The sequence below is a fragment of the Drosophila subpulchrella genome, unplaced genomic scaffold (genome assembly GCF_014743375.2).
Source record: "Drosophila subpulchrella strain 33 F10 #4 breed RU33 unplaced genomic scaffold, RU_Dsub_v1.1 Primary Assembly Seq16, whole genome shotgun sequence".
Lineage (NCBI taxonomy): Eukaryota > Metazoa > Arthropoda > Insecta > Diptera > Drosophilidae > Drosophila > Drosophila subpulchrella.
The window spans coordinates 2,619,762-2,638,414 of NW_023665498.1; the positions used below are offsets into that span (position 1 = coordinate 2,619,762).

Consider the following 18,653-nt stretch of genomic DNA (forward strand, 5'->3'; position numbering starts at 1 on the left):
CAGATTATAAGACAAAGAAAGAGAGGGAACCTCCGAGTACCTGCCTCTCTTTGTTGCACGACCGTTTTCGTAGGGAGTCCTCTACGCTGCGTCGACTTCTCTGCTGACGTCAACCGCGGCACAGCGTTTTAGGCTCAAAAAGAAAACAAAAAGCTTTTTGCCTTGAGCGATGTCACCCCGTCCCTACTGCAGAACTGAAGGGAACTAAGAATTCGGTAAAATTCCTTGAGTGTCAGAAAATGTCTCTGTTTCCACACCAGTGCGACTGCGTCCGTGATAGGGATTGGAGGTGGGAGTAGTCTGTCACTCTAGCGTTAACTATAGCTAACGTTATGAATATCGTTCCCGCGATCCTGTAAGAAAGCGAAACGTTAAATCTACTGTGCATTTTTTAGGGTAGATATAGGTAAGGTGCGTGTGAACCGCATAAAAAAAAATTGGAAAGGGGCTTTATTTGAGGTTGTCCTTATTTACCACCCTAACCCAATGAGGACAGACGTTCCCATGTCTGCTTGTACGCGATCTTCTGTGTAGTTATTTTATTCCCTAACCTTTTGTTAATTAGGTATACCTTTTTTCCTACCTCAAAAGTTCGATTTTGTCTAGTTGGGTTGCACCTATCTAAATAAGCTTGTTGATCTTTTTCGATATTGTGTCTTAATGCTACTTTTGTTCGTCGTAAGCTGAGTGCATGGCATTTGAGTTGCGCAGGTTTGTGACTGAGTGCAGTGTCTTATTGCACTCTACCGTGCCTCTCATGATGAACTCGACGCTGTCATCAATTTTGTTTGTCAATTTTAACACACTTTGCTATCAAGAACTTAAGAAACAAACTTGCACTGCGTACAAGTCAACGGAATCCAAATCTAAAATCATAATTCTCTATCTTTGATAGATTCAGAGATATCCGCGTTTATACTTATGATTTTTTTAAGTTTGAGGGTGTTAAAATGGGCGTAACAATCTTTCTTTGGGTCAATCGATAGGTATTGACGAGACTAATACTTTTCAGTTAAAATTTGTTTTCTAGCATGAAAATTGTGGGCGCCACAGTGTTGGGCTGTTTGTGGCATTAGAGTGGGCGTGGCACACTGACGAAACAAACTTTCGCTGCGCATGAATCTCTAGAATCTGGATGCCTAACCCCAGTATTGTATAGATTCCGAGATCACAGCGTTCATACGGACAGACAGATCGACTCGGATAGTGATCCTGGTCAAGAATATATATACTTTATGGGGTATACTAGGTTTCTCAATAAGAGAACACGAACCACTTTTTTTGATTGCTTTGGTTTGTCATAAAATATTTACATATCGGTTTATACGCATATATCAATGATTTATGACCTATCACTTTTTAAAAATATTCGTAAATCAAAATAATGTTGCTATGACGACGAAAATCTTCTCTTAAAATTTCAGATTCACAATCGGCCTAAATTTGCAAAAATTTCGAAGTGTATGTTAAGTGCAAATATTAAAGTTATGTTGAGTTTTAAAACTTTTATTTCAACAACTTGAATAAAATTATATACATATAATTAATAAATTTTTTTAACTTAAACTATGAAAATAATCCGTTTCCGCATTGCAGCACATTAAAGCAAACGGCGCAAACTCGAACTGGTTTGTTAATTCCAAATTTTAAAATGGGTACATCGTTACTGGAACATTTGGAGCATAGAACCCGTCCACAATGTCGGCTTAAATTACAACAAGGGAAAACATAATCAGAAAATACTTATAAGTTACACTGAATCCGTTCTTACCAATGGTGTTTTCTCATCGTAAGTGTAAACCTAGTTGTACACTCCTGGCATAAATCACACTCCGACCACGGTGATTCTTGTGGCAATAGGTCCAACAATTTGTGAAGTAATTGATCCGTGGCCAGCTTGAAATTAAAAATATTCACTCCTTCTCTATTTTCAGTGCCAAGGCACGCCCCTGCCTTTACAAGTACTTTACAAAGAGGCGATTGCCCTCTCATAAAGGAAAGCAAAAGAGGAGTATTACCGTCCATATCGGGAACGTTAATTGGATACTGTGGCATACATTCAAGAAATAATTCACAAATAAGTGCGGCTGTATTATCCTCCACAACCCTGCACAATTCGTGCATAGGATTTCGACCTTTTAAATTTGTTGCTTCTGCGTTCACTCTTGATTCAGTTAATAATTCACGTACAATGAAAAGCTGACCATATCGTACAGCAATGTGTAAAGCATTGTTGCCGTCAGAATCTGCTGCGTCAAAGTCAGCATTGTTTTGAATCAACGCAGAAACCGCAGGTAGATTTCCGCGTTCAATGGCAATATGAAGAGGCAATTTTTGGACGGCATCCCGCTCATTCATATGGGCTCCGGCTAAAATCAGATTTCTGGTAATCATTTCATTGTGTGATGCTGCCGCCAGGTGTAAGGGCGTAGACTGATTAACGTCATGTACCCGCGAGTTTACATCTACCTGAATAGCTAGCAAAAATAAGACATTTTCTAAATCATCTTTCATAATCGCTAAATGCAAAAAGTTTCGGCCGCGCGAATCCATTTGCTCAGCTGCTGTAGGGAATCTATCTAAAATGCGTTGAGCGGCCTTGTCATTACGAATGGCCAGAGCAGCTGCAAACGGTGTATTTCCAGACGTATCACGTAGTTTTAGGTCTATAACAGGGTGACAAAGAAGAATCGATATAATCTCTTCATGTTGCTTTTCAATAGCTACATGAAGTGGCGATTTGTTTTCAGCGTCTACAACGTTAACATTAGCACCATGATCAATTAAAGTCTGAACCACTTTGGCCAAGCCCCATTGACAACATAAATGCAACGGGGATGCCTTTTGTTGGGCCTCATCTCCACCCTCCCCATTTGGACCTGGCTGTCGTGAAGAATCTAAGTCGCATTGATTTCGAATTAGAAATATTGCTATTGCTTCTTTGCTTTCATCTATGGCACGATGTAAAAGGGTTTGTTGACATTCCCCAGGTCCTTTATCCCAACTGTCAGTATCAACACCGTGTCGCACAAGTACTTGGCCCACATCTTCGTATCCTAGTTCCAAAGCAGTCCATAATGGTGAAACTCCATTTTTGCCAGATATTAGTGCGATTCCTCTTGTGCAAAGTGCATCCACTACTCTAGGGAGATTGTATTCGATCGATAAGTCCAACGCGGAATCTTGATCATCTATAATGGTATGAAATTATTAGAATCAAATATAGCATTCGTCAATTAGTGTACCTGTGACAGCAGTAAAGTCCGCACCTTGCTCTAGTAAAAATAAGGATGTATCACTATCTCTATTCTTTATTGATTGATGCAATAGTGTTAAATTATTTTTATTCTTTGCGTTGACATCTGAGCCGCCTCTCATAAGAATTGGAACCAGTTTAGTTCTGTTAAGAGCTAGGCATAGGCTTAGCGGGGAGTCACCATTAATATCTTTACAATTGAAATCAATAACATAGCTCAGATTGTTTTTTAACTGAACAAAAGCTTCTAAGGCTTCAACAGCATTAGCTTCCACTGCAATATGCAAAGCTGACTTTAAACCACTGTCAATGGGTTGTAAATTGCACGAAGCACCATTAACAATTAACTTGTTTACTAGGTTTGGCATGTTTTTTAAACATGCAATATGTAATGCTGTTAGTCCACGTAAATTTATATGATCAAGATTGGTATAATCTGCCAAGAAAATTGCTGCGTTCTCCCCACGATATCCGTCCATTGCAAAAACCTGTAGTAGGCTATCACCCGTTTTTGTTTTTTTAGTATTTGGTTGTGCACCCATTTTAATAAGCATTGACGCTACCTTAAACTCTTGATCGTCCAATGATAAACAAAGCTCTAAAGCACTCTTTTCGTCAAAAGTAAGCAAGTTAATATCAATATTTGGCACTTTAAGCAAAAGCTCCACCATTTCTACATTTTGTCTTATAATTGCTATATGCAAAGGCGTTTCTCCTTTAATGTTCTGGATGTTTACGTTAGGATTTCTTTTTAAAATCTTTATCCCAACATTTAATATATCTGAGACATTGTTAGGACTATGTTTATATTCCTTGTAATTACAAATAATGTGTAATGCAGTATCCGATGATGTTCTAAAAATCAATTATTAAAATAAATTGTTTTAATAAATTATTTAAAAATGTAACTACTTAGATGAAAGGTCTAAAAGACAATTTTGATCCAAAAGAAAGTGTGCGGAGAAAGCGTCACCATTTGTTAAAGCCGCAATTAGGAGTGGTGATCCCTGTTAAAAAGAATATTTGGACAATTAGCAAAATAAAAAGATAGATTATGTTGTATTTATACCTCCATATCAACAGCATTTATATTGGCCATTCCGTTTTGTACCAGAGTTTGAGCGATTTTGTAATTTTTTGCCGATAAAGCCATCTGAAGAGGCATCAAACCATTTTCAGAAAAACTATTAACCAGTTGTGAGAGCTAAAAAAAAAATTAGCTTATTTCACAATTTTACATAACAATAAAAGATTTTTTAAATATATATAGAGGTGAGTCCATATTACATTCTGGCAAAGTTACCGTAATTCAAAGGTTCTGTAGCAAGCAACTTTTTTTTAATATCGCTGCAGTCAATTTGTTAAAGGTAAAAAACATGCCTACTTACTTTTTTAAAGTGGGAAACTTTAGGTTGTGTTTTGCAAGTTGTTTATTGTCATTTAAACAAAAAAAAAGTTTCTAAAATGTAGGAATTGGAATCCCGTTCAGACCAACCCACCACAGATCAGCTGTAACTACAATTATTCGCGAGGTGAAAATAAGTCTTGGACGAGCACGTAGATCGAGAGAGACGTAGGAGTAAGACGTGCAAAAAAAGAACGAAGTTAAGGAACGACGCGATTAAAGAATCAAAAACCGCTATTTAGGTTAGGTTAGGTAAAGTGGTTGGAGATTAGACACTAATCCCCACATTTAGGCCACATTGGACCCCTTGTGATACCACATGATCTCTGATTAGATCCTTTTTCCTAGCTCATGGGTTATTTGCTTTCGCGAAGTATTTTGTTCTTCTTAGGAAACATAAGATCTTTTGGATGCTTACGCCCTGAGTGGCCACAAGGTTCGGAAGTCTGTAGCTACCTAGGGCTCTGTAAGTCTGTACTTTTTTTTTTTTTTTTTATTAAATAAGCTTAAATATATACAAGAATATAAGTGGTAGAAGAAGAGAAGAGGTAGAAAAAGTTCCGATCCCGCGGGACTGCCGCAAAGCTATACTTCGCGGGACGGATGGCGGTCAGGTTGCCGCTCGTCCTTATGACTCCATGCGTCGACTCCGTTCTCGACGCCTAAGGTCCTTCAGGATGCCAGCGGCCATGTTGGCTATCGCGTCCCAATTTCTTTGATCTTCCAGCATGCAGCTGATCACGTTGTCCGCTGTCAGGTTACATACGGTTGTCGTTTCAGCTTCGGCTCGGTTCCTATCGTATAGGGGGCAGATGAATAGCGCGTGCTCCGCGTCTGCGATGCTTCCTGTGCCGCAGTGGTCGCAGTAGGGGTTTGGCTCGTGCTTAAACCTATGCAGGTATTCCTTAAAGCATCCGTGCCCGGAGATCATCTGCGTGAGGTAGAAGTCTACCTGTCCGTGTCGTCTCTGCAGCCAGGGGGTTAGACTGGGAATTAGCCTGTGCGTCCACCGCCCTGTGGTCGCATTGTTCCACCTCCTTTGCCATGCCTCGATCGTGTTACTGCGTTGGGTCCTGCTTCCTGTGCTCCCAGTTCTTCGTTCTGCCGCCAGCAGGTCTATCGGTATAGTACCGGCTACCACTAGCGCGGCTTCCTCAGATACCGTGCAGAAGCTGCTTGTGATGCGCAGTGCGCAGCGTCTGTAGACAGCTTTGCACTGGCGGCTGTATGATGCGGTCTTCATAGCCTCGGCCCATATGGGCGCGGCGTACATTATGATGGATGTCACCACTGTCGCTATAATCCTTCTGCTGTGCTGCTTGGTCCTCGAGTATTGGCCATCATCCTTGAGATGGCTGCCGTCGATCTGGATGCTTTGGCTGCGGCATACGATAGGTGCGTCTTAAACGATAACCTGTGGTCGATCAGTACTCCAAGATACTTGATTGAGGCGCTTGTTTCTATTGGAGTTGATCCGACTCGTATTGTGGCCTTCTCCACAGTCTTCCTGCTGCTTATGAGCACTGCCTCCGTTTTGTGCTCGGCGACTGCTAACCCGTTGTCTGCGAGCCAGCACATAAGGGTGTCTATCGAGAGGCTGCATCTATCCGTGATCTCATCGAGGGTTTTCGCTACCGTTACCAGCGCTATGTCGTCCGCAAATCCCACAACTGTGCATCCTTCGGGTAGTACCTGCCTTAGGATCCCGTCGTACATGACGTTCCACAGTATCGGGCCCAGGACTGAGCCTTGAGGTACTCCTCCTGTCACCAGGTACTCGTGCTCTCCGGCATCAGAGGAATATGTTAGCACTCTGTCCTTGAAGTAGTCCGCTACGAGCTCGACCAGGTAGTTCGAGATTCCCATGCGCTGAAGTGCCTGCAGGACAAGGTTCCAGTTGGCAGAGTTGAAGGCATTCTTGACGTCCAGGGTGCAGACGAGGCAGTACTCTTTTGAGCCATTTAGCCACCTTTCTCCTTCGATTGCGTTAGCAGCCAGTTGGGTGACCGTTTGGATCGCGTCAATAGTGCTTCTTTTTCTCCGGAAGCCAAACTGGTGGTCCGATAACGCTCTCAGTTGGTCGAGTTCTTTTTCGATGTGGGTGCAGATTATGCGCTCGAATATCTTCCCGTTGTATTCAGCATACATAGGGGTCTGTATGAGGATGCGTCGTCGTTCAACTTGCCCGGTTTTGGGATAAGCACCAACCTTTGTCGCTTCCAACCTATGGGGAAGGTTCGTTGGGTGAGACACATGTTGTACATCTCCGTGAATATACCAGGGAAGTTTGCCACCAATGTGTGCAGTGCAGCATTGGGAATGCCGTCGGGGCCAGGGGCTTTTTCGACTTTGGTTTTCGTTAGCGCAGCCAGGACTTCGGCTTCGCTGGTGAGAACAGTATCGCCTTCCCCGGTAGTTTGCCAGGTAAGGGGCGGTTGGGTGGGGAACAGGGTGGACACTATTTGGCCAAGCTGTACGTGGCCGGTAGGGGTCGGCTGTCTGTTGAGCTTACCCATGACCATCCTGTATGCTGACCCGAATGTTTCTGCATCCGCCGCTTCGCACAGCTCTTGGAAGCATCTGGCCTTGCTAGCTTTAATCGCGTTCTTCAGCACCTTTCTCTTAGCTCTGTAGGTTGTTTCCCTTAGCTCCTGGTTTCCGCGTCCTCTGCTTCTCTGGCACCTGCGCCGGGCCGCTAGGCAGTCTCTCCTCGCGCTCCCTATTTCGTCATTCCACCATGGTACTGGTCTTCGCCCGTTACCACCTTTCGTGGCCTTCTCCATAGATGCGTCGCACGCCTCCTTCACTCTATCGGCTATGTTCCTCGCGCATGTGTTAGCGTCTCCTGTAACGCAGACGCCTTCCATGTGTGCTAGGAGGGACACTGTGTTCAGGGTATGCGCTTTGTATGTCGTTTGGCGGCTGCTTGGGGCGGTCAGTCTGGGGCTTGTCTGGGTGATGATCAGGGCGTGGTCGCTGTGGGTGTATATGTCTGACACCCTCCATACACAGTTGCGTGCCAGTTCAGGGCTAGCGAAGGTCAGGTCGATGATTGACTCCCGACCTGAGTTGCTGAAGGTTGGTCTATTACCTTCATTGAGTAGGCATACGTTTAGCGAAGCCACTGCCTCAAGGAGGATGGTTCCCCGCTGCGTCGTACTAGCGCTGCCCCATGTTGTGGACCATGCGTTGAAATCACCTGCGATGAGGATAGGGGACCTAACGCGTGCGTCATCAGCGATCTCCTGCACTATTGTTCTGAATTCGCTAATGTGTGCGCTCGGGGCTATGTAGCAGCTGTAGAATGTGATCCCTTTGATCTTCGCTCTGGTGTATCCCGTCCTGGAAGCCCTTTGCGATAGGTGTCCAGGGGGCTGCCCGCAGCTCCATATTGCTGCTCTGCCGTCCGAACTGCGTTGCCATACGCCTTCGTGCTTGTCCTTGTAGGGCTCGCTGAGTATTGCCACCTCAGCCTGCTGCTCGATGACCGTCTGTGCTAGCAGGTCCTGCGCCGCTCTGCAGTGGTTAAGGTTTAGCTGTAGGACCTTAACCATTCAATTTATCGTGCATGGCTCTCCGGTATTCAGGGCACGCACTGCTGAGGGTCGAGTGTTCGGCCTCTCCTCCAGATTTTCCGCTTCTTGTGCAGATGATGCATTTTGGTTTGCCCTGGGTACAAGTTTTATACTTGTGGCCATCCTTGCCACATCTGAAGCAGGATTGCTGCGTGTTTTTGGCTGTTGCCTCTGACGCTGGACATCTGGCTGACATGTGGCCTAATCCCATGCATTTGTAGCATCGCCTAGGCTCCACTTTCTGCCTTATGCGGCAGACTACCCATCCAACCCTGATTTTCCCCTTGTCGAGGATCCGCTGCGCATGCTCAGGTCTGAGGTGGACCGTCGCCGTTTGGGTTCCGCCATACGCCTTCCGCATCCTAGGTGCAGCGCCCGCCGGGATGTCGCACTCCTCCTCAGCGTAGACTGCCTGTAGAACCTCCTCGCAGGTGGTCATTAGGTCTAGGTCGCGGATTTCCACTTGCAACGTGTCTTCCAGCATAGCCACTTCGGCTTTGCCGCTGAAGGCCGACTTGATGGCAGTATACAGTTTCTGCGTGGCTGGGTCTGAGGGTTTCTGCATCTTGAGTAGCAGACTCCCATTGGCTGTCCTGCGTATGCCTTGCACCCCATCCTTAAGCCCCTGAAGGGTAGGCTCAGTTTTGACCAGCTTGAGCATGTCTGCGTACGTTCCTTCGCTGCATTTGATTAAGATAGCGTCAGAGCGCTGATTCCTGCGCTTCTCGGTGCGGCTCACGTGGTCTTCGCCTTCCCCAATACTCGCTGCAGTCTCGAGGGGCTTTTTGGTTTTACGTATCACCTGCTGCCAGGGCGGGTTTCTTGGCGGGACCCTGCCTGGGTTCCCCGCGCCAGTGTGCTTTCGCTCTATGCCTTCTTGTCGTGGGGCAACAAGCGATGGTGTTGTCTGCTGGGTTGCGCTGGCGGTCTGACCCCTGGCTCGGGATTCATCCAGCGTCGCACTGATCTCGCTTTGCAGCTTCTTCATTGCATGCAATGAGTCGATCGTGGCCTGTGTGCATGGCGGATTACCTTCTTGTTGTTGCTTTTTGTGTCCGTGAACTTCGCGATCATTTCATCGAGCATCTTGCCCAGCTCATCGGTGAGAGCTGCGGCGCTTTTGTGCACCCGCTGCTTCTTGTGGGCACCATCGATCGCCTCTTCAGGGCTGGTTGGTTCCCGACTTCTCTTCGGGGTGGTTTGTTCATCCTCGTTACTGCCGAAGTTCAACACAGGCCCGGTCACTTTGGGAGGCGCTGACACTGGGTGGGCATCGTGAGCCTGCTCCATCCCCGCTGGCGACCGCTGCACCTTCTGTTTCATCATCTGAAACTTCTTTAGCAGCTCTTCTTCTGCCCTGGCAACTGCAAGAGCCTGGGTCTCGTCATGTCCGGCCGATTTCTCCCTATCCATCGCCTGCACTAGCCGGAGGTCCCTCGGTGAGCCGGGATTTCCCCCGGTTACTGCCTGATGGGAGCTATACCGCTCCGACTCGGTCCCCAGAGCCCCGTTTGAGCTGGCGCCGCTATTGCGGTGGGGTTGGAAATTGGCCGGTAACTTGGCTTTTTGCGCATCCACCCCTGTAGGCAGTGGCAAAGGTGGTTTTATTTTATTTGAATTTTCCGGGCAACCGACTTCGTAGGAGCTCGCCGCTTAGCAGCTGTATAGCTCAGCGGGGAAAGCTCGCTGTTAAGCCCGCTGTTAAGCTCGCTGTTAAGCCCGCTGTTAAGCTCGCTGTTAAGCTCGCTGTTAGAAACGGCGCTGTCCAGCACTGCGATCAGCTGATCGACGTTGTTTGTTTGTGCCGGAAAAACCGCGCGTGTGCGGCTTGTGGAAGCTGTGAGCAAAACCAAGTATATGTGGCGCTCTGGAGTGGAGTGTCGCTGTGTGGGTGCGGGAGAGTGAGGATCCCCCCTTCTGACCACCAAGATTGGCAACCCTTTGTAACCATAGCAGTGTGGTTTGTTGGCTGGGTAGAACCTTCCTGTCGCTTCTGTGGTACGTACCTGCAACCTGAGGTGTCCCGCACTAATCAAACGCACTTTTAGGTATTAAACCCGATTTGCAACGACTAAAAACTCGATATATTGGCGACCGATGTTCAGGTCAACTTAACTGGGTGAGTGAGTTCTCTCCGTCCTTCCAGTCTGTACTACGTGGTAAGGATGTATGTTTTGTTAGGATACTGGAGTGACCCGTGGAGCCTGTTGTCCATGCCGCTGCTTCGCGGAGCCTCAGCGCTGTTGCAGATGCCTAGCTTTTGGCAAGTAGGTCCAGGAGTTGGAGGTCGAGAATTGTGTTTAGTGCTTCAGTGGCGGTGGTGCGAAGCGCCCCACTGATGCAGAGTTCTGCGCTTCTTTATATCTTGTGAAGGATCCGGAGGTTGCAATTCTTTTCTAGGGAAGGCCACCATACGATGTTTCCGTAGAGGAGAATGGGCCTGACTATTGCAGTGTATAGACAGTGAACTATCATGGGAGAGAAACCCCACTTCATCCCTATGGCTTTTTTACAAACGAAGAGCGCTATGGCCGCTTTGCGTGTGCGATCTAGGATGTTATCTGTCTAGAGGAGCTTTTTGTCAAGGATGACACCTAGGTACTTTCATTGGTTGCTAAAGGTTAGGCGCGTTTGGTGTAGTTTAGGGAGAATTAGATTTGGTACCTTATACTTCCTTGTAAAGAGAACTAGTTCGATCTTTTCTGAGTTAACTCCCAGTCCACAGACAGCCGTCCACCGGGAGAGGGTGGATAAGGCTGTCTCCATTAAGTTGCAAAGAGTTTGCGGGAATTTGCCTTGCAGTAGGATAACCACGTCGTCCGCGTAGGCTACCACTTTAGTGCCCGCCTCTTCTAGAAGTGATAGCATTTTGTTGACCACTAAAACCCATAGAAGAGGTGAGAGTACGCCCCCTTGTGGGGTTCCTCTGCTGACATTCCTGGTCGAGTGGGCCGATCCCATAGTGGAGTACACTACTCTGCTGGTTAGCATGGTGTGTATGAGTCCCACTATGGACCGCTCAATGCCCAGTTCAGTCAGAGCACCAGTAATCGCCGTTGGGGTGACGTTGTTAAAGGCGCCTTCTATGTCTAGAAACGCTGCCAGAGAGTATTCCTTATTGCGGAAACCACTCTCTATACTGGATACTAGAGAGTGGAGGGCGGTATCTGTTAATCTGCCCTTGCTTTGGCTTTGGTTGATGGTTAGCCTGATATGGATGTCAATTAGCCTTACCAGGGTCTTCAACAAGAAAAAAAACGCTGTTTAATCTGATTTAAATTCATTTAAATAACTAAAACTATATCTACAAAACAACATATTATAATAAAACTACAAATAGTGGGGCTTCTTATTTAAATAGGAAAAACCAATCCCACATATGAGTGATTCTTTGTGAAACGTATCGAGATTTTCATTATGGTCTCAAATGGGTTTAATATTTTTATCACAATATTATACCATTTATACAGGATTTTAAAAATATTAAAAAAATTTTTCCATTTGACAGAAGCAAAGATATGGCGATGCCTTTTTTTTGTTAAGATTGTGTATAGCTTTAAATTACATGGTGTAAAAAATAAAAAAAAATTCTCCTTAATTATTATTTTTGCCAACCTTTTAGATAAAAATAACTCCCATAATAGTTTCCAAGCAAATTTCCCCCATATATATATGGGGGCTCAACCTACGTGAGAAGTAAAACCACGAAGTGTGCCAAAGAAAATAATTATAACGACGAAAACTGTGGAAAACGAGGAAGAGAAAAGCTTACAAAATCGACGCTACAACCAGAACTATAATCTACAATAAACATATATAACGACGCATATGTGTGTTTAAACGACGATAGAGAGAACGTGAGTGAGAACTTCGAACATTTTTCACTCGTGCTTGTTGCGAAAAATCGCGGCGATTTTTTTTTTAGTTGCATGACAAATTTTACTCCTTGCATTTCTTTTATTCCCGTTACTCGTAGAGTATAAGGGTATACTAGATTCGTCGGAAAGCATGTAACAGGCAGAAGGAAGCGTTTTAAACCCCATAAAGTATATGTTCTTGATCAGGATCACTAGCCGAGTCGATCTAGCCATGTCCGTCTGTCCGGATGAACGCTGTGATCTCGGAAACTATAACACAAACCGCCCAAAACTGTGGCTCCTGCAGTTTTGATGCTAGAAAAAAAATTTCAACTGAAATTTATTGTTCTCATCAATACGTATCGATTGGCCCAACAAAAATTTTCCGCGCCTACTTTAACGCCCACAAACCGCCCACAAACTTCGAAAAATCGTAAATATGAACGCGGATATCTCGGAAACTATAAAAGAAATAGAATTGGGATCTCAGATTCCGTAGCCTTGTACGCAGCGCAAGTTTGTTACCCGAATATGCCACGCCCACTCTAACGCCCACAAGCCGCCCAAACCTGTGGCGCCCACAATTCTCATTCTAGAAAATAATTAACTGAAATGTATTGGTCTCGTCAATACCTATCGATTGATCCACGCTCACTCTAACGCCCATAACGCTTTAATTCGTCTACCGCCGGTAGGTGGCGCATATCAATCTCGATTTGCTGCTTGCATATCTCCATTTCCCTTTGATCCCTTTAGCTGAGTAACGGGTATCTGATAGTCGAGGTACTCGACTATAGCGTTCTTCCTTGTTTTTTGTAAACTGGTGTTATTAATTCAGCGTTGCTTCTACGCTCAAAACGTCAGATGAAACAACTAACAAATTTTCTTTAAGCACTTAATCGTCCACTTTAACTTATTCTTTAAAAGAACCCAATGGTTTCACCCGGTTGCCGTTCCCGAAACCGACAAGAAAAATATTCACTGCACTCAACTTAGCCTTTTTTAAGCATACGTAAGTTGTTTCACTCATAATGTTGTTTTTTCTGCGTGTGCCAATAAGCGTTGCGTACTGGTTACTTTTAATTTAAATCTCTTTACACATCGAAAGTTAATCATCGGATAATTTTCGCGTATTTCCGGAGTTTCAACCGGTTCGACTTTGACTGTGGGGCAGTCCTTCGATATGTATCTCAAATTAACGCAGTTAAAGCACTTCCGATCCCACACAAAGATCCCGATTCTCTATCTTTGATAGTTTCCGAGATATCCACGTTCTTATTTACGATTTTTTGAAATTTGGGGGCGGTTTGTGGGCGATAAAGTGGGTGTGGCCAACTTTTTTTTGGGTCAATCGATAGGTATTGATGAGAACAATACATTTCAGTTAACATTTTTATTCTAGCATCAAAACTGTAGGAGCCACAGTTTTGGGCGGTTTAGGGCGTAAAAGTGGGCGTGGCACTCTACTGAAACAAACTTGCGCTGCGTAAGAAGCTCAGGAATCTGCACGCCAAATCTCAATAGCCTAGCTCTCATAGTTTCCAAGATCTCAGCGTTCATCCGGACAGACGGACAGACGGACATGGCTAGATTGACTCGGCTAGTGATCCTGATCAAGAATATATATACTTTATGGGGTCGGAAACGCTTCCTTCTGCCTGTTACATACTTTCCGACGAATCTAGTATACCCTTTTACTCTACGAGTAACGGGTATAAAAATTGATGAAATACGCCTTCAAGGAAACCTTTGTTTTCCGGTAAGGTACATCTCCCTGATTAAGAAAAGGGCACTTAAAATTTTTTCTATGGTACCAATTTTTTTTAAAGTGTAATAAACGTTTTTCGCACTTTTTTATTTACTACTCTTATACACAAAGTAAATAGAAATAAAAAAACATACTCTTGCTTTTAAAAAAAGACTTTTTTCTATGGTACCAATTTTTTTTAAGTGTAATAAACGTTTTTCGCACTTTTTTATTTACTAACTCGAGTTCTGATAAACCGATTTCGGTCATCAAAGACACATTTTAACTTTCTTATACGCATCATTGAGATCCATTCATTAGTTTAGAAGCTACAATTCGTCAAAGTTGAAAAAGTTGGAAAAAATGCAAAAACGCTGGCATAAATGGCTTCTTTAAAAATACACGCCTAAAAACCGAAATTAGTTTTATGTTGTTTTATTGAAGGCTGAATCTTACCGGAAAATATGCGCCATTGATCACGACAATCCATTTTAAATCGATTTTTACAGATCTTTTTACAGATCTACCCAAGTTCATTAATTTTAAATTTTCAGTGTTGGGGAACGTAAGAAATTGGTGCAAGTTGTAATGCATAAGTAGGCGTGGCAAACTTTTTTTGGGTCAATCGATAGGTGTTAATGAGAAAATTAAATTTCAGGTAAAATTTTTATTCTAGCATTTAATCTGTAGGAGCCAAAGTTTTGGGCGGTTTGTGGGCGTTAGAGTGGGCGTGGCACACTGACGACACAAACTTACGCTGCGCAAGAAGAAGCTCAGGAATCTACATGCCAAGTCCCAATTTTCTAGCTTTTGTAGTTTTCTAGATCTCAGCGTTTATACGGACAGACGGACAAACAGAAATGGCTAGATCGACTCGGCTAGTGATCCTTATCATGAATATATATAGTGACGTATCTGCACTGCGATTCCTCAACGGCCACCAGTTCAAAGAACGAAACCGTTTACAAATAAACAGAATCGCCAATTTCGGCTTTAATTAAAAACGATACAGAAGCTTGAGATCCCGCAATGCAAACAAACAAAGAAAATTGATTAAGTCCGAACGTCAACAATGACGTAATTCCATAAACGTAAAAATCCAATAAGATCGCAAAATCTAATAAGACCGAATTATGTAAACATAAACAAAGAAGTGGCGATCGCATCATCCACTTGCGATTGCGTCACCTAATGCACTAACAGTAAATTCTAAGACGCAAACCGAGGTTTCATTGTAACCAATTCTGTAACATACAATTAAAAAAAATCTCCTGATTTTTTATTCGAGCGAAGAACGACTCATGTAAATGGCGCAGTCGGTAGGATCTCTTTAAAAAAAAATATCCTTGCGATAAAACAAAGTCGGGAGCTTACTGATCAATTAAAAGGATATTTCTAAATTACTAGGATATCCAGATCAGCGCGTGGAATTGCCCACAAGTAAGCAATTTAATCGACTAGCTCGGAAGTGCAACTAAGAGATCCGCAAAAGAACCTAAGTGCAAATTAAAGGCACTGAAAAAATATAATAAATTAAATTTCAATCGACTACTGAATAAATCCAATTCGGTCAGTAATAAGTTGAGTGGAATTTAATTAAACATAACAAAATGGACCAACAACCACCAGCTCAAGGGCAACCACAAATTGGTGTGGCACCCAGCCCATTGACGGAGCAAAACTTAAATCAGCTTTTGTCCCAGATCCGGAATATTCCAACGTTTGAAGGACCCTAGGAACCTTTGTCAGAAGAGTTAACAACCTTTTGCGTCTGTATCCTACAACCAATGATCGACAGACAAACGTTATATTTGGAGCAATTCCTGTGGAGGAACTATTAAAGCGATTATACAATACTAATTTTCAAGGAGGACCCAGATCAAGACCCAGCGCTTTGACTTTCATCTTTCTGACATCAACGTTAATAATAATGATGCCAATGGGTAACAACCAATTTATAGAAATTAACCCTATAAAATCATACAATGGCTATTTGTTATTTATGACCGACACAATCAACATCCCAGATAGTTTTGAATACCATTGCCTCACAATTAATATTACGAAAACGGAAGAATCTTACGAAAATTTGCTCACAAGCGTTTGGCTTTAAGGAAATAATACAGATTAAATATTTAACGGAAAAACTACAAAGAGAAATGAATGGGTTAAAAATTGTTATGGGAAACAAAAGAGGATTAGCTAATTTTTTAGGAACAGCTTACAAATATCTTTTTGGAACATTAGATAATAATGATTAAGAAGAATTAGAAGAAAAAATCAATGTAATAGCTCAAAATAGTGTACAGGTAAACGAACAAATAATATAATCGATACAGTTAACAAAGGCATCGATATAATAAACAAGCATCTCGAATACAACGAAAACGAAAAAATTCTTGAACTATTGGTTTTTATATTATGCGACTTCTTCAACGGGTGTTCATCATGATTCGCACTTTGTCTATCGATTCGGTTGGTTTAAATGTATTTCAGTGCATGTTTGAATGCTTCCAATGTTTTTTTTTGTTGACTGTAAGGACCTTTTTCATGGGCTGGGATAAAACTCAGTCCGGCCAGGGTCCTCTACAGTTAAATTTGTAGAAAAGTGTTGGGACGAAACTGGACGGGGAGTTGCCGCGGGGATTTGTGGGGAAAGGAGGCCAGAGTATCCGCGTTGCACCGAGTAAGCAGCTCTAGCGCAACACGGCACCCGAAAGGTATAGTGGAGGGCGGGGCTGCTCCCGGCGAAAATACTAACGAAACGAGTGGCGTAGCCGATCCCTGAGAAAATACCAACAAAACTGGACGGCGTGGCCGTTCCCCCCTGGATGTGCGACTCACAAGCTACTTGGGTAGGGGGTATGGATCCGAGGGGAGGATGGCCGGAGGCGACCCTTCCCTGTGCTCCCTGTGGTCGATCGAGTGGTCGATATTCTGGCGCTTCTCTGGCGCAACACGATTCCCGACCGGCACAGATCACTGCACGTGGCTCGCGACTACCTAAACCGTATTTGGGGCGGGGTTCCCAGGAGAGGGTGGCCAGAGGCGATCCTTTCCTGTCCTCCTTGTGGGCGATCGGGTGGTCGTTTGCACTGAGTAAGCAGCTCTGGCGCAACACGATTCCCGACCGGCACAAATCACTGCACGTGGCTCGCGCCTACCTAAACCGTAATTGCGGCGCGGTTCCCAGGAAAGGGTGGCCAGAGGCGATCCTTTCCTATGCTCCTTGTGGGCGATCGGGTGGTCGTTTGCACTGAGTAAGCAGCTCTGGCGCAACACGATTCCCGACCGGCACAAATCACTGCACGTGGGTTCCCGAAAAATGCACACATTCACACGGACACATACTTCTTCATTCTCTCTTGTCTTTATTATTCGCTAGTACTACTACTACGCACTCAGTCTGATCGCTATTGTCTGTCCCACTTACTCCTTGGATCCGGCGTGCCGACGCTCGTGCCGCTGTACCACTCCGGGTTGAAGTCCGCTCCTAGGTCTGATCGCCTTGGCTGCCATTCGAGAATGAGAGCGAGCTTCCGCCCTTGCGGCCGCATGTAAGCCCGGCTTGCCGGGTTTCTTCGTTTCCCAACACAGTTTCTTATCGAACCTCCCGCCTATCGCTATCGGCACTATCAACTGTTGGCCCTCGGTTGACCAACACTGGGTGGTTTTCCAGCCCTGATGCGCGCAATATTTAAATCGGATAAGCTTAGCTTCTAGTTTGAACTTAAATAAATTGCCTTCGTGGCGTGTTTGGGTCAATCGATAGGTATTGATGAGAACAATACATTTCAGTTAACATTTTTATTCTAGCATCAAAACTGTAGGAGCCACAGTTTTGGGCGGTTTAGGGCGTAAAAGTGGGCGTGGCACTCTACTGAAACAAACTTGCGCTGCGTAAGAAGCTCAGGAATCTGCACGCCAAATCTCAATAGCCTAGCTCTCATAGTTTCCAAGATCTCAGCGTTCATCCGGACAGACGGACAGACGGACATGGCTAGATTGACTCGGCTAGTGATCCTGATCAAGAATATATATACTTTATGGGGTCGGAAACGCTTCCTTCTGCCTGTTACATACTTTCCGACGAATCTAGTATACCCTTTTACTCTACGAGTAACGGGTATAAAAATTGATGAAATACGCCTTCAAGGAAACCTTTGTTTTCCGGTAAGGTACATCTCCCTGATTAAGAAAAGGGCACTTAAAATTTTTTCTATGGTACCAATTTTTTTTAAAGTGTAATAAACGTTTTTCGCACTTTTTTATTTACTACTCTTATACACAAAGTAAATAGAAATAAAAAAACATACTCTTGCTTTTAAAAAAAGACTTTTTTCTATGGTACCAATTTTTTTTAAGTGTAATAAACGTTTTTCGCACTTTTTTATTTACTAACTCGAGTTCTGATAAACCGATTTCGGTCATCAAAGACACATTTTAACTTTCTTATACGCATCATTGAGATCCATTCATTAGTTTAGAAGCTACAATTCGTCAAAGTTGAAAAAGTTGGAAAAAATGCAAAAACGCTGGCATAAATGGCTTCTTTAAAAATACACGCCTTAAAACCGAAATTAGTTTTATGTTGTTTTATTGAAGGCTGAATCTTACCGGAAAATATGCGCCATTGATCACGACAATCCATTTTAAATCGATTTTTACAGATCTACCCAAGTTCATTAATTTTAAATTTTCAGTGTTGGGGAACGTAAGAAATTGGTGCAAGTTGTAATGCATAAGTAGGCGTGGCAAACTTTTTTTGGGTCAATCGATAGGTGTTAATGAGAAAATTAAATTTCCAGCCAAA

At 43.9% G+C, this 18,653-nt stretch overlaps 1 protein-coding gene across 2 annotated transcripts in view; it reads right to left on the minus strand.

Moving 5' to 3' along the window:
- Window positions 1–208: 208 nt before the first annotated feature.
- The window catches only part of LOC119559042 (rabankyrin-5), a 140,829-nt gene continuing 122,384 nt past the window's right edge, over window positions 209–18,653 (minus strand). The window contains exons 3-7 of one of the 2 annotated variants that reach the window (XM_037872169.1): window positions 4,326–4,460; window positions 4,169–4,263; window positions 3,246–4,111; window positions 1,772–3,191; window positions 1,491–1,705 (exon numbers count right to left, since the gene is read on the minus strand). In XM_037872169.1, coding sequence (XP_037728097.1) covers window positions 1,567–1,705; window positions 1,772–3,191; window positions 3,246–4,111; window positions 4,169–4,263; window positions 4,326–4,460 — 2,655 coding nt within the window. In that variant the 3' untranslated portion in view covers window positions 1,491–1,566. Of the gene's footprint in view, window positions 354–1,490; window positions 1,706–1,771; window positions 3,192–3,245; window positions 4,112–4,168; window positions 4,264–4,325; window positions 4,461–18,653 lie in introns of those variants that run through there. The other variant, XM_037872170.1, reaches the window with a different exon arrangement.